This window comes from Herpailurus yagouaroundi, unplaced genomic scaffold (assembly GCF_014898765.1).
Source record: "Herpailurus yagouaroundi ecotype Mexico unplaced genomic scaffold, PumYag 162, whole genome shotgun sequence".
Lineage (NCBI taxonomy): Eukaryota > Metazoa > Chordata > Mammalia > Carnivora > Felidae > Herpailurus > Herpailurus yagouaroundi.
The window spans coordinates 71,776,913-71,804,806 of record NW_024412403.1 but is presented as its reverse complement, the minus strand read 5'-3'; the positions used below and the strand labels follow the sequence as shown (position 1 = coordinate 71,804,806).

At 36.0% G+C, this 27,894-nt stretch overlaps 1 protein-coding gene across 1 annotated transcript in view; it reads left to right on the top strand.

Annotated features, from left to right (window-relative positions):
* Positions 1-27,894, top strand: part of OSBPL11 (oxysterol binding protein like 11) — an 86,534-nt gene that overhangs the window by 16,197 nt on the left and 42,443 nt on the right. The window contains exons 2-7 of the mRNA XM_040484786.1: positions 5,191-5,259; positions 14,910-15,085; positions 16,155-16,234; positions 18,625-18,801; positions 22,151-22,352; positions 26,986-27,131. Coding sequence (XP_040340720.1) covers positions 5,191-5,259; positions 14,910-15,085; positions 16,155-16,234; positions 18,625-18,801; positions 22,151-22,352; positions 26,986-27,131 — 850 coding nt within the window. The remainder of the gene's footprint in view (positions 1-5,190; positions 5,260-14,909; positions 15,086-16,154; positions 16,235-18,624; positions 18,802-22,150; positions 22,353-26,985; positions 27,132-27,894) is intronic.

Below are 27,894 nucleotides of genomic sequence, written 5' to 3'. Positions count from 1 at the left end.
TTCCATCGCTGGTCATTTTATAATCCTTCCTGGGTGATTTTATTTACTCTTCTGGCTTCAAATACCAGTTACATGCTTATATGCTGATTACTACCAAATCTATATGTCCAATCCAAATCATGCTACCTTATTGGCTGTCTCCCTGTGTATGGTCTGCAGATCCCTGAAATTCAATATGTTAAGTTGGGACAAACCCAAAACTTCCTCTGTGGTCCCCATTTTAGTGAAAATATTAGTATCTGCACAGTTGTTGCAGCTGAACTCCGGGTGTTGTCCCTTCTCTCTCACCCTACTGTCACTCTCCATCTCTTTCTCACTTCACATCTAATCAGTCAGGTCCAGTCATTTCAACCTCAGTCACCACTGAATCCTGTGTCTTTAATGAAATACCCTTTTCATTAGTATGACAGCTAAAAACACAGGCCCAGTGTGTCTCTCCTCTAGTAGGAGCCCTTGTCATTGTCTTTTTCTTCGAGGAGATATATTTCTCTTATGTTAGATGGTGGTTTGGGGATGGAGAGAAATCGCCTTTTTATTTTCCCATCCTTTTCAGTGCGTTTTCAGAGTGTTTTGCATTTAGGAGGTCATGAGTAATTGTGCGGAACTGAAATAAAAGGATTTGAAGCTGTTCAGAAAGTAGCTTAATTTTAAAAGCTTCTACATATCTTCCTTAAGTCTGATCAAGAAAGGTTAAGAAATACGTGTGTTATAGTAATGGAGACTTAGGAATTGAAATAATCATTATTAAGATAGATGAGCCTCACATTAAATGTAATAATGCCACTTGGCATAGTTCAGTTAATCAGTTATTTTTATAGACTATCAGCCTCTAGTACTAATCCCAATTGAATGTTAACAAGTTTAGAAGATCAGAATATACCCAATTTGTTGATCGGTGGAGTTGCTGAAGGACTGAAAAAGAAATTAACTTTTTCACAGCTTATTTTTCCGTGTATTTGTCTTTTGGACCATCATCTCTACTTCATAGAACACAAAATAGTAGTATGATATGATCACATATGTGGTGTGTTCCCATTTGAACAACTAGATTTTATTAATGTTAACAGGTACATTAAGAATCTATAGAAATTCACACATTTTAAATGGGAGCAAAGCATAAAGGTTAGAGGTACTACATAAAGAATCAGTTATAAAGGAGGTAGAGAGGAGAAAGGGAAGAGTGAACAAAAAGGTGGTCGCTCATAGAGCTCTTTATAGTGGCCACCAGATGGCACAGTTGTTCTACATCTGCCGGTTGCACTGACCTGACCAGGGAGGGAAAGTACGGGAACATGACAGTGCCAACCAGCTGTTCCAGAGAATAGGATGTTCTTAAGTTGGTTCTTTGTAGCCTCAGATGTCTGTATCATGTAATAAAAGTAGGCCAGCAGTTTGTAATTAATTGCGTATTTGAATTTCTAGTTCTTTTGAGGCTGGCTTGATGCTATTGTCAAATAAGCCATGGTGATATCACCCTTGTAATTTTTGTGAGAAAGCTTAACTCTTTAGATGAAAGCATCAACAAAATGTTAACATTTAAAAATTGAACAAAGAACATTACTATACTATACAACATTACTTTGATTTTATTTCGTGAATGTTGCTACTGGAATTGTACCCTTAAGAATTCATTGATAACTATTAAATGACTGATAGAAACAACTTACATGTGACCAAAATGAGGGATACCTTTAGTTATGTGAGAGACTGGACAAAAGTAAAAGAGATGAGGCATTATTTTCAATTGCTTAGAAATAAACATTTTTGTTTGTCTTTCTCAGTTGTGGGTATATACTGAGTTTTTAAGAAGGATTCTTTCCACAGTTCACATATGCATTTGGAGGATATAATGGTCCTAGCACCAGAGGAATTGAATTTTATTGAATTGTAATGTATTTATTATATGCCAGTAGTCCTAGTATAGTGATGAAGGCTTGGTGTAGAGAACCTAGATTAAGGGGGAAAACCAAAAATGGTGAATTATGGGATATTTTGGTTCTTTGAAGAAATAATTTAATTTAGGTTATGTGACACCATAGGCTTTTTGTGGATTGGTGCAGAGTATAAATATACACATACATACATACATATATAAATATATAAATTCAGGTTATGAAGCTACAGGGTAGAATGAACAAAGAATAAGGTTGTTTTTTTTTTTTAATTAAGGTATAATTGCCATATTAGTTTCCAGGTGGACAACATAATTTGGTATTTGTATATATTGTGAAATGAAGACCATGAGAAGTCCAGTAAAAATCTATCACTACACAAATTTTTTATTTTTTAGAGAAAGAGCACAAGTGGGGAGAGAGGCAGAGGGAGAGAGAGAATCTTAAGCAGGCTTCACACTCAGTGTGGATCCCGATGCAGGGCTCAATCCCGCAACCCTGGGATCATGACCTGAGCTGAAATCAAGTCAGGCACTTAGCCTACTAAGCCACTCAAGTGTCTCTATCATCACACATATACCTTTTTTTTTTTCTTGTGATGAGAACTTTTAAGATCTACTTTCTTAACAACTTTCAAATATGCAGTACAGTATTTTTAACTATATGCTCTGTGCTGGACATAACATCCCCAGGACGTATTTATTTTGTGATTGGAAATTTGTGTCTTTTAACCACTTTTATCCATTTTACTCAACCCCACCCCATCAGTCTGTTCTGTGTATCTGTGAGCTCTTTCCTAAAGATTATTTTCTGGGACTCCTGGTTGGCTCAGTCGGCAGAGCATGCAACTCTTGATCTCAGGTTTGTGAGTTTAAGCCTCATGTTGTGTGTAGAGATTACTTAAAAATAAAAAATTCTTCTGAATTTTTTATTTTTATTTATTTATTTATTTTTAATTTAATTTTTTAATTTTGTAAATTTTATTTATTTTTTATTTAAAAATTTTTTCTAACGTTTATCTACTTTTGAGAGAGAGTGTGAGCGGGTAAGGGGCAGAGGGAGGGAGACACAGAATCTGAAGTAGGCTCCAGGCTCTCAGCTGTTAGCACGGAGCCCGATGCAGGGCTTGGGCCCCCAAACCGAGATAATCATGACCTGAGCTGAAGTCGGACGCTTAACCTGAGCCACCCAGGCATCCCTATTTTTTAATTTTTTTTTAATGTTTATTTATTTTTGAGAGAGACAGAGCATGAGTCGGGGAGGGGCAGAGCCCGAGGTGGGGCTTGAACGCACAAGATGTGAGATCATGACCTGAGCTGAAGTTGGATGCTTAGCTAGCTAAGCCATCCAGGCACCCTGATTTTTAGAGTCCATATATAAGTGAAGGAATAAATTTTGAGGGCAAGAACAGTTGAGGGAAGCTGTGTGTTAAATACCTAAAACAGAGGAGGAACTCTTTGGGAAGTTATTTTTGGGCAGAGTCCAGGGGCACTGGGATTCCAGTGACCCCAAAGAACTATTTAAGCCTGAAGCTTGGGAAAGATGTGGGAGCCATACAAGAAAAATAGCGTCCTGCTTTTCTAAGTACCAGTGGAGCTGAAAGAGATAGCTTTGATGTGACCTGGGCTGCAACTAGAGGAACTCCAGCAAAAACCCAAAGGGCTGGGTTTCCAGAGAAGAATCCTTTCTTATAGATGTAGGCTTTAGAAAGTGTTTAAATGGGAATTCAACTGGGACTGTCAATTTTAACATGACATAATATGTAACAGAACTTTGGGTTAGTATTTGAGAAGTTGATAACCTTTGTCTTCTTGAGATTAGTGTGACCTTATAAAATCCAAAGGACTCGAGTAGTTTGACTTAATATTAATCAACAATGTTGTTTGCTAGCCTTAGAATGAAAAAGCCTTAGAACAAAAAACATATGCTCAGTCATGGGATCACATCTTTATTTTCAGATTTGATCCTTATTTTCAAGCACTTTGAGGAAATGAGACTGGAAAGACACTCAACATTGAGTTTATTCCTGAGGCATCTCCTACTCACTGCCCAGTAATAGCTGCTAAATCTTATAATCAATTTGGTTATTTTGTTTTCCTGAGAGAGTCTTTATCTTTAGCCCTTTTTATTTGTCATTGAGATCAATCTAAATCTGTTTTGATTTCTCCCTTGCTTTTGCCTTTAACATCCATGTTTGAAAGGTTGCCATTTGCCTCACATTGTCAGTTTCCTTTATGCCGGTTAGCTGAAATTTTACCAAATATGCTCTGTGATTTAGGGATAGTAAAGAAAATAAATGATGAATATCCATTGCATTTTATAGCGTAAATTTAAAACTTTACAGTAGGTGAGTTTAAAAGGAATTCTGATATAAACTACAAAACAAATCAAGCCCATTATCAACAAATAGTCTGTGTAGGTCTAACTTTAATATGTTTTCATATGTATGAGGAACCTTAATATATTGGAAAAGAAATATCAATGAGGTCTTGGATTTTTCTATGTATCACTATACCAGAACATACATGTAATAAAGTGGAAAAAAAGGGGGCAGGAAGTGAAGAAGAAACTCAGTTGTAATAAGGCTAATGACACAAGTCCCAAATAAAATCTTTCCAGTGGCAAAACTGATAGTGTTTTGCCTCATACCTGAGGTGGAGCAGGAGTGAGGGGTCACTGTCACCAAAAACAGGACCTATGTTTTAGAAGCCCAAGGAATCAGAGACAGAACAGATTGGTCTCTTGTGTGTCCCACCAGAGTGAAGAGGCATTGTTTAATTTAGAGACCCTTTTTGGTTTATTCTAGAATCATAAAACTATTTTATTTCTTTAGTATTTAATTGTTATATATAAAATATTTATATTTATAGTATATTTGTTTTATATTTATATAATTTTATATTTATATAATGATTTTATATTTGAAATATTATGATCTATAATAACTTATGGGGGATTATACTTGTTCTGAAGAAGTCTGGTAAAATAAAGGCCTACGGATATCAAATTTGGGAGATTAAATACCTCTATTTGTTAACCTATAAATTTTACTTCTTATTTTTTTTAAGTAGACTCCATGCCCAATGTGAAGCTTGAACTCACAACCCTGTGATCAATAGTTGCATGCTGTACTGACTGAACCAACCAGGCAGCCCTATAAATTTGACTTCTGAAGAAAGTTTGAAGCATTTGTAGAACACATACGTGTCTACAGCTATTTTTTAAATTGTTCAGTTAACTTCCTGATATTTCTTCTAATTTTCACTGACTCTGGTGCATTCTGATTTTTTTGAAACAGTGATCACATGGAAAATGTATATGGCTACTTAATGAAGTACACCAACCTTGTCACTGGGTGGCAGTACAGGTAAGTGATTTTTCTGTGTTATATCCCTCTCCCAAGAGACCAGAAGTGGGGCTGATAATTTTATATTCTGAAATTACTTCAGTACAAACATGGATGGGAAACCTTCTTTAGAGAAGGATTTATAGTTATGTAAAAGTCCAATGAATTCTGCTTTTTAGAGGGTGAGAGGAATTGACATCTGTCCAGATGGCAGGCTCCAAATATCTCAAAAGTTAATATATTTTTTTTTTTATTGAAGAATTATAGACATAGAAATACAATATAGGGTATTTTATTAGTTTCAGGTGTACTAAAACATAGTGAGTTGATATTTATATGTATTACAAAATGGTCACATTAGTAAGCCTGGTTACCATCTGTCACCATACCAAGTTGTTAAAGTATTAGACTGCATTTCTTATGATGTACATTACATCCTTTTGTCTTACTTTATAACTGGAAGATTGTACCTCTTAATCCTGTTTACCTATATTATTTACCCCACCTCATCTAACAACCATCAGTTCATTTCTATATCAGTGAATCTGTTTCTGTTTTGTGTGTTGGTTTTGTTTTTTAGATTCCAGATATAAGTGAAATCATACGGTATTTTTGTCTTTCTGTCTGACTTATATCACTTAGTGTAATGTCCTCTAAGCTCATCCATGTTGTCAACAGTGGCAATGTTTCATTCTTTTTTATGGCTGAGTAATATATCATTGTGTATGTGTGTTTGTGTATATCTATACCTGTACCATATTTGTTTCACCCATTCATCTTATCAATACACATTTAGGTTCCTTCCATATCTTGGCTATTATAAATAATGCTGTAATGCACATAGGGTACATGTGTTTTTCCAAATTAGTGTTTTCATTTTTTTCAGATAAATTCCTAGAAGTGGAATTGTTGTATCATATGGTATCTATTTTTATTTTTATTTATTTTTATTTTTTTCCTATTTTACCCATCCCTCCACCCATGCCCTCCCCCCACCCAGTAATCATTAGTTTGTTCTCTATAGTTAAGAGTCTTTTTCTTGGTTTGTCTCTTTTTTCCTCTTTGTTCCTTTGTTTTGTTTCTTAAATTCCACATGAGTGAAATCATAATATGGTATTTGTCCTTATCTGACTCACTTTTTTCACTTACCATAATACTCTCTAGCTTCACCCATATTGTTGCTAATGGAAAGATTTCATTCTTTTTGTATGGCCAAATAATACACAAATAGTACACACACACACACACACGTATGTATGTATGTATATGTATGTATATCACATCTTCTTTATCCATTCATTAGTTGATGGATACTTGGGCTGCTTCTATATCTTGGCTACAGTAAATAATGCTGCTATAAACATGGGGCATGTATCCCTTGGAATTAGTGTTTTTTTATTCTTTGGGTAAATACCCAGTAGTGCAATTGCTGGATCATAGGGCAGTTCTATTTTTAATTTTTTGAGGAACCTCCATACTATTTTCCACAGTGGTTGCACCAGTTTGCATTCCCACCAACAGTGCATGAGTGAGGGTTCCTTTTTCTCCATATCTTTGCCAGCACTTGTTATTTCTTGTGTTTTTGATTGTAGGCATTCTAACAGGTAGAGATGATATCTCATTGTAGTTTTGATTTGCATTTCCCTGAGTGATACTGAGCATCTTTTCATATGCCTGTTGACCATCTGTATGTCTTTTTTTGGAGAAATTTCTATTCAAGTCCTCTGCCCATATTTTAACTGGATTGTTTGTTTTTTTGATATTGAATTTTATGAGTTCTTTATATATTTGGATGTTACCCTTATTGGATATATCATTTGCAAATATCTTCTCCCGTTCAATAGGTTGCCTTTTCATTTTGTTGATGGGTTTCTTTACTATGCAAAAGATTTTAGTTTAGGGGTGCCTGGGTGGCTCGGTTGGGTGTCTGACTTTGGCTCGGTCACGATCTCACTGCTTGTGAGTTCGAGCCCCACGTCAGGCTCTGTGCTAACAGCTCAGAGCCTGGAGCCTGCCTTAGATCTGTCTCCACCTCTCTGTGTCCCTCTCCCAGTTGCACTCTGTCTCTCTTTCTCTCTCTCTCTCAAAAATAAATAAATGTTAAAAATAAAAAAAAAAAAAATGGGAATGCAAGCTGGTGCAGCCACTCTGGAAAACAGTATGGAGGTTCCTCAAAAAACTAAAAATAGAACTACCCTATGACCCAGCAATTGCACTACTAGGTATTTATCCAAAGGATATAGGCATGCTGTTTTGAAGGGACACATGCACCCCAATGTTTATAGCAGCATTATCAACAATAGCCAAAGTATGGAAAGAGCCCAAATGTTCATCGATGGATGAATGGATAAAGAAGATGTGGTATATATATACAATGGAGTATTACTTGGCAATCAAAAAGAATGAAATCTTGCCATTTGCAACGACGTGGATGGAACTGGAAGGTGTTATGATAAGTGAAATCAGTCAGTCAGAGAAAGACAAATATCATATGACTTCACTCATATGAGGACTTTAAGAGACAAAACAGATGAACATAAGGGAAGGGAAACAAAAATAATATAAAAACAGGGAGGGGGACAAAGCATAAGAGACTCATAAATATGGAGAACAAACAGGATTACTGGAGGGGGTGTGGGAGGAGGGATGGGCTAAATGGGTAAGGGGCATTAAGGAATCTACTTCTGAAATCATTGTTGCACTATATGCTAACTAATTTGGATGTACATTTAAAAAACTTAACAAGTAAATAAATAAAAATAAAAGATTTTTAGTTTGATGTAGTCCCAGTTGTTTATTTTTGCTTTTGTTGTCCTTGTCTGAAGAGACAGATCCAAAATAATATTCCTAAGACCAGTGTCAAAGAGCCTACTGCCTATGTTTTTTTCTGGAAGTGTTATGGTTGCAGTTCTTATAGTTAAGTCTTTAATCCATTTTGAGTTGTTTTTTTTGTTTGTTTGTTTATTTATTTATTTTGTGAGAGAGAGAGGGAGAGAGAGAAACCCAAGCAGGCTTCGTGCTGTCAGCAGGAGCCTGATGTGGGGCTTGAACCCACAAACAGCGAGATCACGACCTGAGCTGAAATCAAGAGTGGGTGGCTCAACCAACTGAGCCACCCAGGTGCCCTGAATTTATATTTTATATGGTATAAGAAAGTGATCTAGTTTCATTTGTTTGCGTGTAGTTGTCCAGTTTCACCAACACCTCATTGAAGAGACAAAAGTTACTATTATATTAGGGTTATAATTACTTGTTCCCCTGCCTTGGGCTTTTTAAAATACCTGTGGTGATTAGGCTTTTAGGATGGTTTGGAGGCAGCAAACAAATTTGTGTTTAGTTGCCTGTTTTGTGCAGGATCCTCAAACTTCTCTGGGACCTTAGAGAGTTTAAATAGCCAGCCCAAGGTCATACAGGTAGTCTGTGAGAAGGAAAACCAGCTATCTTACATACTTTGTAGAATTGGTAGTTGCAAAGCAGGGGATTAAACTTTTATTATTTTTTTTTTATTGTGGGAAAATATACACAAAATAAAATTTATCATTTTAACCTTGTATAAATGTTCAGTTCAGTGGCACTAAATGCATTCATTGTTGTGCATTCATAACCATTATCTATCTGTAGAACTTTTTGCATCTTCTGAAACTGAAACTGTACCCACTAAACAATAATTCCCCATTTCTCTCTCCCCCATGCCCTTGGCAACCACCATTCTAATTTCTTTCTCTGTGCTTTGACTACATACCTACCTCATAAAAGTGAAATCATACAGAGGAACAAATATTGTGCCTGGCTTATTTCACTGAGTATAATGTCTTCAAGGTTTATCAGTGTTGTAACATGTATTAGAATTTCCTTCCTTGGGGCGCCTGGGTGGCACAGTCGGTTAAGCGTCCGACTTCAGCCAGGTCACGATCTCGCGGTCCGTGAGTTCGAGCCCCGCGTCGGGCTCTGGGCTGATGGCTCAGAGCCTGGAGCCTGTTTCCGATTCTGTGTCTCCCTCTCTCTCTGCCCCTCGCCCGTTCATGCTCTGTCTCTCTCTGTCCCAAAAATAAATAAACGTTGAAAAAAAAAAAAAAAGAATTTCCTTCCTTTTTAAGGCTGAATAATATTCTACTGAATATATGTACCATACTTTATTTATCTATTAATCTGCCAATGGACATGTGGGTTGCTTGTACCTTTTAGCTATTGTGAGTAATGCTGTTATGAGTATTGCTGTGCAAATATTTGTTCAAGTCTCATCTTTCATGTCTATTGTATATATACCCAGAAGTGGAATTACTGGATCATATGGTAATTTTATATTTAAATTTTGGGGGAATTTCCGTGCCATTTTCCATAGCTGCTGCACCGTTTTACATTCCTACTGGTTGTGCACAAATGTTCTCATTTCTCCACATCCTCACCAACACTTGTTATTTTCTTTTTCTTTTTTCTTAATAATGGCCGTCATAATAGGTGTGAAGTGGTATCTCACTGTGGTTTTTAACTTTTTAAAAATTGTAATACTGGAATTTGAACCCAAATACTTCTGACTCCAAAGTCTATGTTTTTACATTATTATCATGTTGCTTCTAATTCACATGTCATTTTGAGGCTTCTACTTTTGGCTGTGATAGAATAACAGGACCTGATTTTTTTTTTTAATTTTTTAATGTTTATTTATTTTTGAGAGAGAGAGATGGAGCACGAGTGCAAGGGGCAGAGAGAGAGGGAGACACAGACCTGAAACAGGCTCTAGGCTCTGAACTGTCAGCACAGAGCCCAATGTGGGATTTGAACTCACAAACTGCAAGATCATGGCTTGAGTCAAAGTCCGACGCTCAACCAATTGAACCACCCAGGTGCCCCTAACAGGAGCTGAACTTACTTTCCTATCTTAAACAACTTGAAAATGGTATATAATTTATGAAAGAATGATTTTCAGACATTTTAAAGAATGGAAACACTGAGTGAAAATGTGATTATTTAACAGAGATGGCAGTTTGGGCTATGTTTATTTGGAAGTGACATTAGGCAATCCAAATAAGAGTGACATGTAGGAAGTTGGAGATCATAAAACAGGCCAAAGCTGAGTATGAAAACTTAGAAGGGAATCATCCCTACTGAGTGAGAAGGGCACTTCTCCAAGGTTTCCATCTTTTATTAAGAAAACAAAAGCAAAGTCAAGGTAATTTTTTCATGTTATATTTTTCATTTCAGGTTTTTAAAAATTGTTTGAAGGCTTATACATTCAAATGACATGGATTATTAATTTTTAAAATTGTTATGTCACTTTGCTTTTAGCACTGTTCTTTGTTCTCTTTCTTAAAAGCAAGATAGGTTAACTTTCTCCCCCAACATCCAACAACTGTCATTCTTGTTTTTTTTTTTAATTTTTTTTAATGTTTATTTATTTTTGAGAGAGAGAAAGAGAGAGAGGGAGACAGTGCAAGCAGGGGAGGGGCAGAGAGAGAGGGAGACATAGAATCTGAAGCAGGCTCCAGGCTCTGAGCTGAAATTGGACACTTAACTAACTGAGCCACCCATGCACCCCATCAACAACTCATTCTTGTAATATTGAATAATACTGAGAAACTCTCAGAAGTGGAACAGAGTAAGAAAGCTCCAAAACATACACAAATATATCAAAGTTGGTATATTTTCAAGATGGCATTTCAGGTCAGTGGCAACTTGAGACCATGGGAAGAAGTCACAGGTGTTTATCATTGCATAAAGGCCCACCAAAAAGATCCATTGGCCACTGGTTGCACATGGCTGCCTTTCCTTACAAAAATTTCTCTAAAGTTTATTTTTGTTGTTATAAGATAGACTTCAAAGTCAGAATGTTTTTAGATTAAAGTTGTATTTTGATGATACTTCATTTTACGTTGTTGGTTATTTCAAAGATAAGTCATTTCCCCAAAATGACAATTTTTACTGCAAAAAAGTAAACAATTATTTGCCAATTTTAACAGTATTTTCTTTTAACAACTTAGCTGAATTTTTCTGCCTGTCAGGGTTCATGCTAAATCTTGTTTCCCTGTTACATTTAATCTTTGTTTCTACATTTTCTTTATTGGTTTAGTTTATTGGTTAGGCCAACTTGCTCAGAATGCCTCCATCAAGAGTCAGTTACCTTCTGGGAAATATAGGTTTGTTAAATTTTCTCACTATGTAGATTGCCTCTCTATCTCCAAACTAAACATCTTGTAAAATTTCTCCCCATAGAAGGGATAAAGGGGGAACATTTAGATTAAACTATGTATGATGAAAGATAGCCCAAATTGCTCTATTATGCCAGTGGGCCAATAGCATTATCTTGGTATGAAAAAGATCAGGGGTAGTGGGTAGGTCAGTCATCATTTAAGCATCCAACTTTTGATTTGGGCTCAGGTCATGATCTCATGGTTGTGAGATCAAGTCCCTCACTGGGTGTGGAGGCTGCTTAAGATTCTCTTTTTCCCTCTCTCTCTCTCTGTCCTTCTCACACTTGCATTTTCTCTCTTAATCTCTCAAAAAAAAATAAAAAATGATCAGTTATTGGCTTACTTAACTATCTTTTTTTAAGTTTATCTACTTATTTTGAGAGAGAACAAGCAGGGAAGGGGTAGAGAGAGAAGGAGAGAGAGAATCCCAAGTACGCTCCATGCCGTCAGTGTAGAGTCTGATGTGGGGCTTGATTTCATGAACCATGACATTGTGACCTCAAAGTCAAGAGTTGTGCATTTAACCGACTGAGCCACCCAGGTGTCCCTCATTTTTTTTATTGAGTTATAATTGACATGTAACATTATATTTGTTTCAGGTGTGCAACAATGATTTGATATATCTGTATATATTGTGAAATGATCACCACAATAAGTCTAGCTAACCTCGTCACCATGCATTGTTACAAAACTTTTTTGTGTGTGATGAGAACTTTTAAGATCTACTCTCAGCAACTTTCAAGTATGCAATACAGTATTATTGACTATAATCACCATAGTTATTGGCTATTTCTATCATTTCACCAGTCCCTCCTCACCATTATTTTCTGTGTATCTAGGTGGGTGCCTCCCATATTGTAAATTTGTGGTAGTGCTTTTGAGATAAATTGTTCGCAGCAAACTTGAGATTTCCAAACATTCTACTCTGAATTTGCTTTGACTGCTTTTGAGAGAAGAGACCAGTATTTTCCTTGGTTATTTGAAATGAATTGTACTTACTGTTTAGAACAGTGAAAAGAGATTTCTTTTTCCTTCCTTCCTTCCTTTCATTTTTGTTTGTTCTTTTTGTTTAACAGCTTTATTGAAATATAATGCAAATTCCATACAATTTGAAGAGATTGCTTACATACTACCCCACTCCTGTTTATTCGATGAAATTTTTTGAGGTAGATTCATTTCTTAGTGCATTAGTGTTGCTATAACAAAATACTACAGAATGACTTATATACAGGGTGAGTTATAAACATTTCTCATAGTTCTGGAGGTTGGAAGTTCAAGATCAGAGTGCCAGCATTGTTGGGTGAGGACCCTTTTCCTATCATAGACTTCTTGTATTCTCAGATGGCTGAAAAAGAGTCAAGGAAGAGCTCTTGGGTCTTACAAGGGCACTAATCTCATTCATGAGGCTTCTTAAGGGTCTGTTTCTTAATACTGTTACCTTAGGGGTTAAGATTTCAACATAAAAGTTTGAGGGGACACATTCAGAAAATAGCAGATTCATATGTGCATTTTATGTTTTATGCTTATGTTTTAGAAATTGAAGATAATGTCAGTGACTATCTTGTGTTAATTCAAATAATTTCTTCAAATATTTTGGAAAATAAAGATAACCCTATTAAAAATGGGCAAAGTGTGATGAGCAGTTCACTAAATAGAACTGGATGGTCCATAAACACATGAAAAAGTGTTTAATTCTTCTAGTAATTAAAGAAATGGAAACATAAAAGCTCTCAAAAATAGTAATTTTTAAAATCAAAATACGTGAACATTATTTTAGTTTAGTTTTTAGGTTTGTTTATTTTAGAGAGAGAGAGAGTGCGAGTGAGCGAGCACACAGGCAGGGGAGGGGCAGAGAAAGAGAGGGAGACATAGAATCTGAAGCAGACTTCAGGCTCTAAACTGTCAGTGCAGAGCCCAACGCAGGGTTCAAACTCACTAACCATGAGATCATGACCTGAACCTAAGTCGGACACTTAACCAACTGAGTCACCCAGGCGCCCCATGAACATAATTCTAAAAATTAGAAGCATGCTAAAAGATGAACAAGAGAAACAATAGCTCTTTGCTTTTCCATCTCCCATCTCAGGCAACCACTTTCAACTTTTGCTTGCTTCTGAGCAGTTTTTCTTTCCTTGAATAGAAGGCTGATTCATTTTCTCCCAGTTTGATATGGTTGATATGGTTGCCTGTTGCTTAAGACAGTATCTTCTAGGACCTTGAACTGGATCAAATTGTCTAGTGTTAATGGAATACAGTAACCGGTAGAATGCCAAACTGCTCTGAACACAAACATTAATTTTTTTAATTAAGACTTTTTAGATTAAAAAAAAAAAGAACTATTGTATTACTTAAATTGGAATCTGAATTAATATATTTCCTAAAGTAGTTAATCTGGAACCAAATCAGAACATCAAATTCTTTTCCAAAGTGTATCAGTATTTCATCATTTAGTTTCAAGTTCCTTATGCTTCTGCATCTCCAGTTGCAGCTTTTACATTTTTAAACAGGATAAGTAGTCTTAAGTTGTGACCTATTTCATGATACACTCACAAAATCTTTCTACCCTGACATTATTCTCATTGTGTATTTCACTGATTAAATCTTAAATCAGATTCATTTTCTTACCCATCCTTTAGTTATCCTCAGAGTTCATATTTTGATTTGTTTGCAGTGAATTCTTTTTTTAAATGTTTCTTTATTTTTGAGAGAAAGAGACAGAGGGAGAGGGAGACAGAGGATTCGAAGCAGGCTCCGCGTTGACAGCAGAGAGCCAAATTTGGGGCTTGAACTCACAAACTATGAGATCATGATCTGAGCCAAAGTCAGATGCTTAACCAGCTGAGCCACCCAAGTGCCTCTCCAGTGAATTTTAAATAAAAATTCTCACTACCATTTGTCTTTGGGCAGTGTACCTTCCCCATTAATGAATTCTGGAGTGAAATCTTCCTCTGAAAGGGTACTCTAACTTTTGTTTCCTTTTGCATAATCTGGTATGCCTCTTCCCTATTAAATGCCTCTCCCTCTGTTGAAGGTTTTATACCTTCATTCATTCATTCATTCATTTTATTATTAAAAATTTTTTAATGTTTATTTTAGAGAGAGAGAGAGAGTGCGAGGGGGAGGGCAGAAAGAGAGGGAGACATGGAATCTGAAACAAGCTCCAGGCTCCTAACTGTCAGCACAGAGCCCAATGTGGGGCTTGAACCCATGAATCCTGAGATCATGACCAGAGCCAAAGTTGGATGTTTAACCCTATTGAGCCATCCAGGTGCCCCAATTTTATATCATTTATTAAACTCATTCAATTTTTCAGTAAGCTTATTGCTAGGAATTTCAACCAAGTGTTTCCAAGTGCTTCTTGAACTGCTTTTGAATTTTATTTTTTTAATAGCAAAAACTCCAAAGCGTAGTGATTGAAACTTATTTTGCTTTAGTTTGACAAGGAGAATTTTTAAAAATTATGACTTTTTTTTTTCATTACAGGTTTTTTGTTTTAAACAATGAAGCTGGGTTATTGGAGTACTTTGTGAATGAACAGTCTAGAAATCAAAAACCCAGAGGTACTTTGCAGCTTGCAGGAGCTGTAATATCACCTAGTGATGAGGACTCTCACACTTTCACTGTAAATGCTGCCAGCGGGGAACAGTATAAACTCAGAGGTATGATCGAGATATGAGAGTTAATAGTGTGATTTTCTTCTTCCCTTGAGAAGTTGATGTACTTCCCTGCTTTCATTTGGGTTTTTGAAACAGAAACCACTCTCATCAATGATGTAGGTATAATATCCAAAATCTTAGAATTGCTACAAGAATTTGTGAAATCTCTTTTAATAAATAACTTTTTTCAAATGGCACAATGAACAAGTGTGTTTACGATTGGCTCCTGTAAAATATTTGTGTGCGTAAAACCCTGATTACTGAACAATCTAAAAACATAGGCTTCTCTAAATGATATAGTTTTTTAAGTTTATTTATTTATTTTGACAGAGAGAGAGAGCATAAGCACAACAGGGGCAGAGAGAGAGAGGGAGAGAGAGGATTCCAAGCAGGCTCTGCACTGTCACTGCAGAGCCCAATATGGGGCTCGAACTCACTCACAAACCATGAGATCATGACCTGAGCTGAAGTCAGATGCATAACTGACTGAGCCACCCAGGCACCCCTCTAAATGATATTTTTTTATGTCTTCCATGGATTATATTTAACCCCTTTCTTGACTTAGTTTGCATGCCCTCTTTGAGGTTTTTAGTAACTAATAACAAAAGTTGGGATTTATTAAAATGTTCATATTTATTTTAAAAATATAACTTTTGTTTAGATAAATTTAATTTGTGTTTTTTATTTAATTAATACACATAAAATACAATGGTAATCCTAACTGAGCATCTTGCAAAAGATACAAAAATATCTAGTATATATCAGATGCTTAATAAAAGTTATCTTTTTTAAATGAGAGCATATTTTTATGAGAAACTTAAGACATGTCAAATCTCATCCATGTCTAGTTGCATGTAATTCATTCTCCTTCTGAAATATCCACATCACATCCAGCTACTGTGTTACCTACCAAAGTTGATGCTTGGGCCTTTTTCTTCCCTCATTGCTATGTTTGCTCTAGGGAGAGTAAGGCCAATCCCTGATTTTAAGTGATCTGTTCTTCATGCTGTAGACAATTAATTATTCCAAAAATAAATACAAAAGTGAATAACTTTTAGATTCTTTTTATCAGCCACAGATGCTAAAGAGCGACAACATTGGGTTAGCAGACTTCAGATATGTACACAACATCACACTGAAGCTATTGGAAAGGTATGTGGATTTCATATACGATATTAATGCATAAAAATGGGGAAAAGAATATTCTATTGTATTTTTTTATGTCTTTAAATTGTGGGACTATTCACATACCATAAAATTTACCCTTTGAATTTTTTTTAATGTTTATTTATGTTGAGAGAGAGAGAGACAGCATGCACATGTGAGTGGGGGAGGAGCAGAGAGAGAAGGAGACACAGAATCTGAAGCAGGCTCTGTGCTGACAGCATAGAGCCCGATGTGGGGCTCGAACTCACAAACCATGAGATCATGACCTGAGCCAAAGTCAGATGCTTAACCGACTGAGCCACCCAGGCACCCCTACAGTTTGCCCTTTAATGTGTGCAATTCCATTGGTCTTAATATATTCACAAGATTGTGCAACCATCGCAACTATCTAGTTCCCATCACCCTCCAAAAACTCATATCCATGAGCAGTCACTCCCTATTCTCCCCTTTCCAAGCCCCTGGCAAACACTATTTTCTGTTTCTATGGATTTGTCCATTCTGGGCCTTTTATACAAACAGAATCATACAATATGTGGTTTTTTGTGTCTGGCTTCTTATATTTTGCTTAATTTTTTTTAGAGTTAGAAAGCAAATTTTATTGGGCACTCAGGTGGCTCAGGTGGTTAAGCAGCCACCTCTTGGTTTCAGCTCAGGTCATGATCTCATGGTTCATAAGTTTGAGTCCCATGTTGAGCTCCAGGCTGACAGTGGGGTGTCTGCTTGGGATTCTCTCTCTCCCTCTGCCCCTCCCCCAGTTGCTTTCTCTGTCTTTCAAAAATAAATACATTTTAAAAGTTTTTAAAAATTTTCAAAAAAGAAAGCAAATTTTATTGTATGTTCAGTTTTACTTTTTTTTTTTAATGTTTATTTACTTAGAGAGAAAAAGAGCACAAGTGGGGTAGAGGCAGAAAGAGAGGGAGAGAGACTCCCAAGCAGGCTCCATGCTTAGCACAGAGCTCAATGTGGGGCTTGATCTCTCACAACCATAAGATCATGACCTGAGCCAAAATCAAGAGTTGGATGCTCAACCAACTGAGCCACCCAGGCATCCCCAGTTCTATTTGTTCTTTGGTCTTTTATGTACATGTAATGTTTTCAAGGTTCATTCATGTTATTGCATGTATCATATTTTATTCATTTTTATGGGCAAATAATATTCCAATTATGAATACACCACAGGATGTTTATCCATTCATCAGCTGGTGGGCATTTGGGTTGTTTCCATTTTGTGGTCATTATGAATAACACTTGTATATAGGTTTTTGTGAGAATTCATGATTTCAGTGAGATGTATATTTAGCAGTGGAATTACTGGGTCATGTGGTGGTACTCTGTTTAACTTTTTGAGGAGCCACCAAACTTTTTCAGAGTGACTGAACCATTTCACATTCTCACCAGCAATGTATGAAGGTTTCAGTTTTTCCACATCCTCACCAATACTTGTTATTGCCCCCCACCTTCTTTTTTTTTATTGTAATAGGCATCTTGGTATATGTGAAGTAGAATCTCACTATGGTTTTGATTTCATTTCCGTAATGACTAGTAATGTTGAACATCCTTCCATGTGTTTATTGATCATTTGTATATCTTTGGAATATTTTTTATTTTTTAAGACGGACAGGATGGTCTCAGTACTTGAAATCCGAGGTTAGAGATCTCTAAAAAGTAACATCTAGGCAGCATCGTTAAAGGATTCCATACCTGGGTAATAGCTTGACTTAAAAAAGATTTTTTTCCCCAGGTTTTTTTTTTTCCCATAAATAAATTTTAAAAAGTTGTTTGTGATTTAGGCCTACTGCCCAGTCTTCAGGAAATTCATCACAAGAGCTTTACTCATACTACAAGATTGCAATCATTGGCAGTGATCAGAAAGTACTAGCTTATTCCAAAGACACTTGCATGCTATATTAGAAAATGTATTATATTGAATATTGCTGAGTACATTTTGCTTCAATCAGTGTGTTTACAAATCTGAAATTAGAAGTTTATTCTATATTTGTAAAATATGAAAAAATATTCTTGACAGTACAAACCTGGAATTAATTTTCTAAGTAAATTATAAGTTTACTTTTGGATGTGTCACATGTTTAAACTTTGGGTGTCTTAAATTTTATCGTTTTCAGAAATGTTCTTATAGTCAATTCTGGTTAATTTAACTTTTAAAACTATTCATGTGTAAGCCTAAAGTGTGTGTGTGTGTGTATATATATATATATATATATACACACACACATACATATACATATATACATATATATACATATATATGTGTGTGTATATATTATATATATATATATATATATATATATATATATAAAATAGGTGAGGGTTAGCCTAAAGTTTTTGAAAATGAATGGTTTTGTTTTGTCTAATAGAATAATCCTCCTCTGAAATCACGGAGCTTCTCACTTGCATCTAGTGGTAATTCTCCTATATCCCAGAGGAGACCAAGTCAAAATGCCATTTCTTTTTTTAATGTTGGACATTCCAAACTACAATCAGTGAACAAAAGAGCTCACTTACCTCCAGACCATCTTGTGGAAGTCAGAGAAGTAAGTATGAATTGAAGTCCAAGTAAAAATGCACAAAATAATCTAACTTGCTTGGTTTTATCACGAAAGAAATTGAATCCTGTTTGTGTTTTCTGGGGCACTCAAATGTTTTCTGTCTACTATGCTGAGACAATTTTTAAGTCATGAAGATTCCCTGGTTATATAGGTGATGCCCTGCGTTTCTTTACCATTTCCTGGGTACACTCTTATTTTGCAGTCTATCTTTCATTTCTCAAGTAGAAGTATAGACTCCTTTGATGTAACATGATCAAAATGTTTTTTTTTTTTTTAAACTTTTTTTAACGTTTATTTATTTTTGAGACAGAGAGAGACAGAGCATGAACAGGGGAGGAGCAGAGAGAGAGGGAGACACAGAATCTGAAACAGGCTCCAGGCTCTGAGCTGTCAGCACAGAGCCCGATGCGGGGCTCGAACTCACGGACCGTGAGATCATGACCTGAGCTGAAGTCGGACGCCCAACCGACCAAGCCACCCAGGCGCCCCTCAAAATGGATTTTAAGTCTATTGTGAAGACTATATGGCCAAACAAGTGACTTAAAAAAAAAAAAAGATATATGTAGACAATTCCAAACATACACGATAATAGAATAGTTAAATCCTTGATGTTGCCTTGCCTCACTATTTCCCCCTTTCAAATTGAGTACCAAATAATTTTAGTTAGTAAAAGATATAGTTGTTAGGTTCTAAATATTCCTGACTTAAATTTAGTAGAGCTTTTAGATATCTGTGTAGTGAGTGACCTCATACAAGTATGTGATTTGGAAAGTAGAGGAATATTTTAATAGCCTTTTAAAATAATTATGGCTATTCTTTGGTACTGCATGAAAACTTGACAGTAGTAGTTTCTTAAATGTTCGATGCAGTGTGGAATCAAATATATATCCTTGAACTTTTCATATTCTGTTACATCAAAATCTATCGGATTGTCTTGCACTTTGAATGTATCTTTAATCTCTGTCTGATTTTGTACATCATGCATTAGTCATTTGGAAAATACTGTCTTACAGAGTTATGCAGGTCTTGCAAATGTTAATCTGTATTATCATACAGTATCAAAAATTCCTATTCATTAGCATCCTCACTGATCTCATTAGAAAAGGCTTTCAATATTGGGAAGTTGCCAAGCTTCTGGTAACAGATAAAGGTTTTCCAAAATTCTTTTCATTTTAAATCTCAGATTTTAAAATTGGCAGTAAATACTGTTGGCTTTTCTTGAAGTAATAGGTTTATTTTATTTAATTTTTAGGAAATGTCTACCACATATCTCCAAGTGTGAATATCTATAGTTTCTAATAGTCATTCTGTAAAGAAAAAACATTCCCGTGTTTGTCCCATGCTATACAATAACACTCTACACTTATGTACTCTGGCCACCGAATGTATGGAGTTCCCTGCCCCCCCGCTGCCCACCAAGCAATTTTCTAATCTTTGTGGACACCAGCTGTGTGTTCTAGAATTTAATTTAATTTCAACACTATAAATAACTCAGGAACAGACAGATATAAGAGATGTGTAGAGCCAGATATGGGGGAAATGTCATGGAAGCTCCACCCTCCTAGTACCTCCAAGTGTTCACTAACCAGAAGCTCTCTGAGCTTCCTCCATTTGGGTTTTTTATGGAGGCTTCATTAGGTAGGCATGATCAACTGAATCATTGGCTGTTAGTGATTAATTCATCCTCCAGCCCCTCCCCTCCCTCAAGGTTGGGTGGTGGGGCTGAACATATATATACATATCTATATATCGGTTGGTTACATATATAAGAGTGTAATTGTTCGATCATAAGTTATAATTATTTAACTCTCTCTATATTTTTTTAAGTTTACTTATTCTGAGAGAGAGAAGGCAAGAGAGAATCCCAAGCATTCTCCACGCTGTCAGTACAGAGCCCATGTGGGGCTCGATCTCACAAACCATGACATTATGACCTGAGCCGAAATCAAGAGTCAGACACTTAACCAGCTGAGCTGCCCAGGTACCCCTAACTCTGTATATTTAACTCTAGTAAATATTGCCAAACATTGGCCATAGTGGTTGCACTTATTCATAAGTTTGGATTACTGGAAGTTAGTCCTAAAATTTATATACAAAACATACACAAAGCACACATATATATGCATGTATAAATGTGTACATTTGGATATCTTCATATCCACAGTTTTCACTTAAAACCCTTTTTTTTTCTGATAAGAATGAATGTTTGAGCCATTACTGTGACATATGCTTTCAGGGGCTATTTCATGTATGGCACACTGGATTTCTTTGGTAGGATATTTGCATCTCTCTTTAACTAGCCCTCTGATGAACTGTATTAAAAGTCATCTGGGGGGTGCTTGGGTGGCTCAGTTGGTTAAGCATCTGACTCTTGATCTCAGCTCAAGTCATGATCTCATGGTTTGTGAGTTCAAGCCCCACATCGGGCTTTACACTGATGGCGCAGAGCTTGCTTGGGATTCTGTCTCTCTTCCTCTCTCTGCCCCTCCCCTACTCATTCCCTTCCTTCCTCTCCTCCCCCCCACCAAAATGAATAAATAAAAAAAAAATCATCTGAAACAGAGCCTCTGAAAGCTGAGTCTCTCCACATTTCAATGTGAATTAAGATAGTGTCCAAAAGATAGGCAATCTGAGAGACTTCTGCTCACAATTAAGTAATTAAGCATAGTACATTCAATAAAGTAATTAAGCATAATAAATTCAGTTTTCATTTAAAAATATTGGGTTGTTTATCAAGAATTGTTATTCTATTAGCTCTGTTAGGAAAAGTGTACAGAGCTCTTGATCAAAGCAGAGTGTATTAAACTCTTTTAACCTGAAAAGTATATGTATATACATACAGCACTTGCTCCACAGTCAGGCTAATGGGACCAGAAAGTTAGATTAAGAGAAAAGGAAGCAGGGAAACCATCATGTTTTCAAAGTATGTTCAGATTGAGCCTAACTAGGGGTGCTGAGAAGAAAGAGCTTAAGAGCCCAGACTGGGAACTAATTTTACTTTGTAATGATGTATTTAATGATGCTATTGAAGATGATCCAGAATATTTTTTTGATAGCTTGTACAAATGTATACTGTTAATAAAAGGTTTGTCAAGGCTTTTGAGCTTTGTTGCTTCCAAAGAAAAAGTGTGGCTGCCAAAGGTCCTCATCTTTTGCACAGTTGCACTATTAAGTGCTCACTAATTGAGAATAGCCAAATTTGAAATAGATTTCTAAGCCTAATATATGCCAAAAATGGCTCAGAAACTGAATATGGTAATTAAAATGGAAACTGTATGTATATGTGATACACAGAAATCATGAGTGGGACACACAGAACTGTTGTTTCCCTTAGATGATGTCTCATGCTGAAGGACAACAAAGAGACTTAATTAGGCGAATTGAATGCCTTCCTGCTTCTGGCCATCTTAGTTCCTTGGACCAGGATCTCTTAATGCTCAAAGCTACTTCCATGGCGACTATGAACTGCTTAAACGATTGCTTTCATATTCTGCAGTTACAGCACGCATCACATCAGAAGGGCTCACTGTCTTCAGGTAAGTTGTAGATTAAAAGTAGGGCTTCACATTAAGGGCTTACACATGGAAAGATTGCATTTGTTCTAATTCCTAACAAGGCTTAACTAAAAAAAGAAAGAAAGGAAAGCAGGGAGCCTCTTGGTTTTTATTTTTATTTATTTATTTAAGTTTATTTATTTATTTTGAGAGCAAGTGGGGAAGAGCAGCAAGAGAGGGAGAGAGAGAATCCCAAGCAGACTCCGCGCTGTGACCTCATGAAATGTGAGATCATGACCTGAGCTGAGACTGAGTCAGACGTGTAACCAGGCGTGTAACTGAGCCACCCAGGTGCCCAAGGAGCCTCTTGGTTTTTACTTATCACCTTAATATTAAAGAAAGTCTTTTTATTGTGTCCTTTTTCATATCTAAATTGATTTTAGGCCTAATGTTTAATATAGTTGAATATCCCTTTGGAGACCTCAACTCCACATGTTGAAAATTGAACTCAAAACCCACATCTCCTATATTTCTGTTAATATTGGTGGCATCATTATTCATCCAGTTGACTTTAGTAGAAATATTGGGACCATTTCTTAACTTTTTGTTTAGTCCACAGTTCATTATATCCATATTGAGATATAGATATTAAAGTCTATCAGTTACTTTTTAGTTTGAAAAGAAGGTGTACATCTAGCATTTGAGAGCACTTATTTGTTGGAATTAATCTACTGGGGAAAATAATTTTACTGTGTGGGAGGACAAAAAATGAGGTTTTCTATTAAATGAGATGAATAAAATCACATTTTTCTTTATTGAGATATAATTGGCATATAACATTGCGTAGGTTTAAAGTACACAGCATGTTGATTTTATACATATTGCAACATGATTACCACTGAAGCCTACACCTCAATCATATCACATAATTAATACTTTTTTGTCATGAGAACATTTAGGATCTTGTCACTTAGCAACTTTGAAGTATGTAATACTGTATTTTGACTATAATCACTATGGTGTGTATTATATCTCCAGAATTTATTCATCTTCTAGTTGCAAGTTTGTACCCTTTTAACAACATCTCCCCAACTCCTCCATCTGCATCACACTGTTTTAATAAATAGTAGTAACTTAGTGGTTCACAATTTATTGTTCTCTTACCCAATTAACCCCTTTGTGAAAGAAAGATATTTTAGAAAGATAATGAGTCTCTGCCCAGAAAAAAGTTTACCATAGTCAGATCTTGATGTGGGTATAATACAGCTTCCATTCTCAAATGTATGCCCACCTAAATCAATATTTCAAGCTAACAAACTATGTTTAATGTTAATTGTAGGTATAGGTCAGGGCAGTATTATACAGGCCAGTAAGCTATGTTTGTTTCCCTTAAGGAACTCATAGTTCACTTGGGGATGAACATGTAAATACTTAACTGTAATATGGAATGTGTTGCTTATAATAGAAACAAGATGCTTGGGGAGAATATATAAATGGACCAATACTTCTGACAGAAAAAGGTCTGGGAAATGCCTAGAAAAGCTAAAAAAACAATTAGCTTAGGGGGGGTGGGGAGAGACTGGAGGATGTTCCAAAGAGATAAGATACCTAAGTTGTGAGTTGTGAACATGCACTGGGGCCTTGGAAGAATTGTAAGAAGTCCAATAAAAATTTTCTCCTATAGTAGAGCAACAGACACTCATTGTAAAAAATTTTAGGAACTATTATACAATTGAAAAAAGAAACAAATCCTGCATTATCCTACCAACCAGAAACTGCCACTGTTAATATTAGTGCATACCCCACCAAGTTTTCTTTCCTTCTTAGTTTTTGTTTTACACCATTTTTATTAGAAAAAATATATTTTTATCTTATACTTTTCACTTAATATCAAGTATATTTTACAATTTATGTTATGCTTTTGGTAAATATAATTTTTATTGGCTGCATTATGTTCCTTTGAAGGGATAGATCTTTGGTTTACTTAACTGTTCTGTGTTGAACATGGGATGAGTTACCTTGAGCTATGAAATTTGGTTTAATTCTAGTGTTGGTAATAATAATTTGTTAGGGAAATGAAAGTTTATTTCCAGTTGATGGTATGTAATTTTTGCAAAGCACATCAAGTAGCACACTGCTAGATACTAGATGCTTAATCCTTGATTAATTAAATACTATATAATTTTTTTAATTCTTAGAAATTTCATTTGTGTAGTTTAATACATAATTATATTTCTAAATGATTGCTTCATGATTAGTGAAACATGTACAATATAAATTTGCATTTTTTTTAAGTTTATTTATTTTGAGAGACAGAGAGAGTGAGTGGGGAAGGGGCAGAGAGAGAGGGTGAGAGAATTCCAGGCAGGCTGTATGCTGACACAGCACAGAGCCAGCTGCAGGGCTTGAACCCATGAACCGTAAGAACATGACCTGAGCTGAAATCGAGAGTTGGGATGCTCAACTGACTGAGCCTCCCAGGTGCCCCTAAATTTGCATTTTTAATTAACAAATGAAACAGACTAAACTTTACAGAAATATTTAAAAGTTGTTCTCATTACTATGTTTTGGAGCATGGATTTGTGGATGTGTGGTGGAATTGATTAACTAGTATTGGTACTTCTTACCGTAAATGGTCATGTTTTTCAAATTAGGTCTGTAGAAATTTATTCTTTAGTCACTTGAGAATAAAAATATAACCGTGGAAAGAAAAACTGAATTATCTTTTCACTCAAATTTTGAGATAACACAAGAAATCAAATCTAAGCTTAAATTAGTGTTTAGTCCCATAAGGATCATTGATTTGGGGGGGGTCCTGAGACCGGATGATTGGTTTGATAAAGAGTATTGTGGTTTCCAATCAGTTGAGCAATCTGTTATTTTTTTTAATCTTTAATATATGTATTTTTTTATTAAAAATTTTTTTTTATGTTTATTTGTTTTTGAGACAGAGACAGAGCATGAGTGGGGTAGGGGAAGGGAGAGAGGGAGACACAGAATCTTTAGCAGGCTTCAGGCTCTAAGCTCAGCACAGATCCTGATGCCAGGCTCAAACCCATGAACCATGAGATCATGACCTGAGCTGAAGTCAGACACTTAACTGACTCAGCCACCCAGGCGCCCTTTTAATATATATTGTTTTAAATTTTTTTTTATTTTGAGAGAGAGGGACAGAGAGAGAGAGAGCATGGGGGAGGGGCAGAGAGAGGGGGCGAGAGAGAATCCCAAGCAGGCTGTGCACTCTCAGCACGGAGCCCAATGTATCAGGGCTCAAACTCATGAACCATGGGATCATGACCTGAGCCAATGTCAGACACTTAACCGACTCAGCCACCCAGGCACCTCTGGTTGAGCAGTCTCTTAAAACAGATCCATTATATTTAGTGTTTGTGTATACTTATCTTTATAAGTAATGACATCTAGATATTGATATTTACAATAAACATTTCAGGGGTGCCTGGGTGGCTCAGTCAGTTAAGCGTCAAACTCTTGATTTCAGCTCAGGTCATGATCTCTCGGTTCGTGGGTTCAAGCCCCGCATCAGGCTCTGCACTGAGTGGAGCCTGCTTAGGATTCTCTCCCTCTCTCTGCTCCTCCCCTGCTTGCACTCCTTCTCTGTCTGTCCCTGTCTCTTAAAATAAATAAATAAACATTTTTTAAAAAGAATGAACATTTTAACATAGGAGCAAAATGTTTTGATTTCTTTGGGATTTTTAAACTGGCCCCTAGAACTTACCCAGGGCATTCCCCCAATCATGAATACCCACCCCCAGTGCCAAATGAGACAACTGAGTGGCAAGGCTCTAGTAGCTTAGTAGGTATTTCATAATTTATCCCTGTACTAAAGTCTGGCATTTCAAGTAAATTCCCTCACATTTGTAATTTCTGCTGTGGTAGGTAGTCTGAGCATCCCTTACTGTAGGACTCTAATAATCAAGCTTCTGTGAAACCTAGATCAGCCTCTGAAATCAAATGGAACATTTTCCATTATTGATTAGGCATAGAATCCACTTTGTTATACTAGTTGAGGGTAATAAGAGACATTTGAGTCATTAATTGAGAAGATGACAGGTCTCTAAATGTGACCACTGTCTTTCACTAGGTCACCTATTATTTATTCAGTAGAAGAGCCTTTCAGTTTAAAAGTATATGGACCTTTTTTATATGATTGAAAAAAAGAGGAATGGACATATATTTGCAGTTATATTAGCTCAAGGTGGTTATCTTGAATGGTTAGAAAATTGCTACTGAGGATAAGATTCAGTCCCAAAATGAAGAAAATTTTACTGTTGCATGCTTCCAGGCTCCTCCTGTAATTGTGACTCCTTAAATCCTAATGCAGTTAGGTATTTTTACAGAAAGGGTAACAAATCAACTATGAAAGGTGGGAATACATTATGGTTTCCGGATTTGCCCAAGAAGTTGTTCAGTCCTATTCAGGGTTGATTCTTTTAAAAGGTATATGATTTCAAGTTGCAAGCTGCTCTGTGGTAAAATACCCAATCATGGTGCTCATGCTAATGAGATACAAGTGGCCGTTTTGCGGAGTGTCTTAACAGCTTGAATTGCTTTTAGTCTTGTGGGCTCAAAACAAAATCGTTTAATAAAATCCACATCTGCTGAACTTTCCAGATTATGAGCAAGTTTCAGCGAAAGTTTTCTCTTACTTCATCAGGAACGACAATCGAGTGGTTAGAACCAAAGATACCTTTATCAAACCACTATAAAAATGGAGCTGACCAGCCTTTTGCAACTGAGCAAAGTAAACCAGTGGCAGTCCCAGAAGAACAGTGTGTTGAAGAATCTGGACCATTAGCAAGGGTAAGGTAATGTGAAAATACGGTTTTGATGTAAAAACTAAGAATCACTGAAAAGGTTCAGGTCTCTTTTCTTTGTCAGGGCGTACAAGTCACCCTAACACCAGAGCAGCATTCTTGCAGACTCTAGATATTGTTCTTCTACTGTAAACTGCATTGGCTTTAAAGAGGTCTGTTGTATAATACTTGTACATGTTGTGTTTTGCAGGTTAAATTATGTGCCTTTTTTAGTTGGGGCTCACTTTTGCTTGATTAAAAATGTATTTTAAAATTGCGATTTGCATGTTTTTATTTTTCTAGGTAATAACTTTTATTATTTGTACAATATTTCTCTGTTACATTTCTTACCTCGTTATCTTAATTTAACATTATTTACTGGATGCTTACTATTAAGTTTACAAGTATAAAAGTTTACTATTAAGTCTTTTTGTTGTAAGCACGTTGCCAGACCAGTTTTTTTCAAGTGTTACTCAAAATAGCACAGTCCCAGGGTTTTATAATATTTTGATAAAGTATTTTTCATTCCACATTTCTCAGAAGCTAAAGAATATCTTATTCTAGTCATAATTCCACCACTGTAAAAATCATATTGGTCTTTTTGCCTTTTGTGTTCACATCTGGTATTTTTATGGTCATGATAATTACATAGTTTTATTTTAAGCTCTTTTTACTTGATACTTCCCATAAGCATTTTTTTCTGGCCTATATAATTAAATTTTTAAAGGTTGAAGTAGGCTATTAAATATCTAGTCTCTGTTATTTTTTGT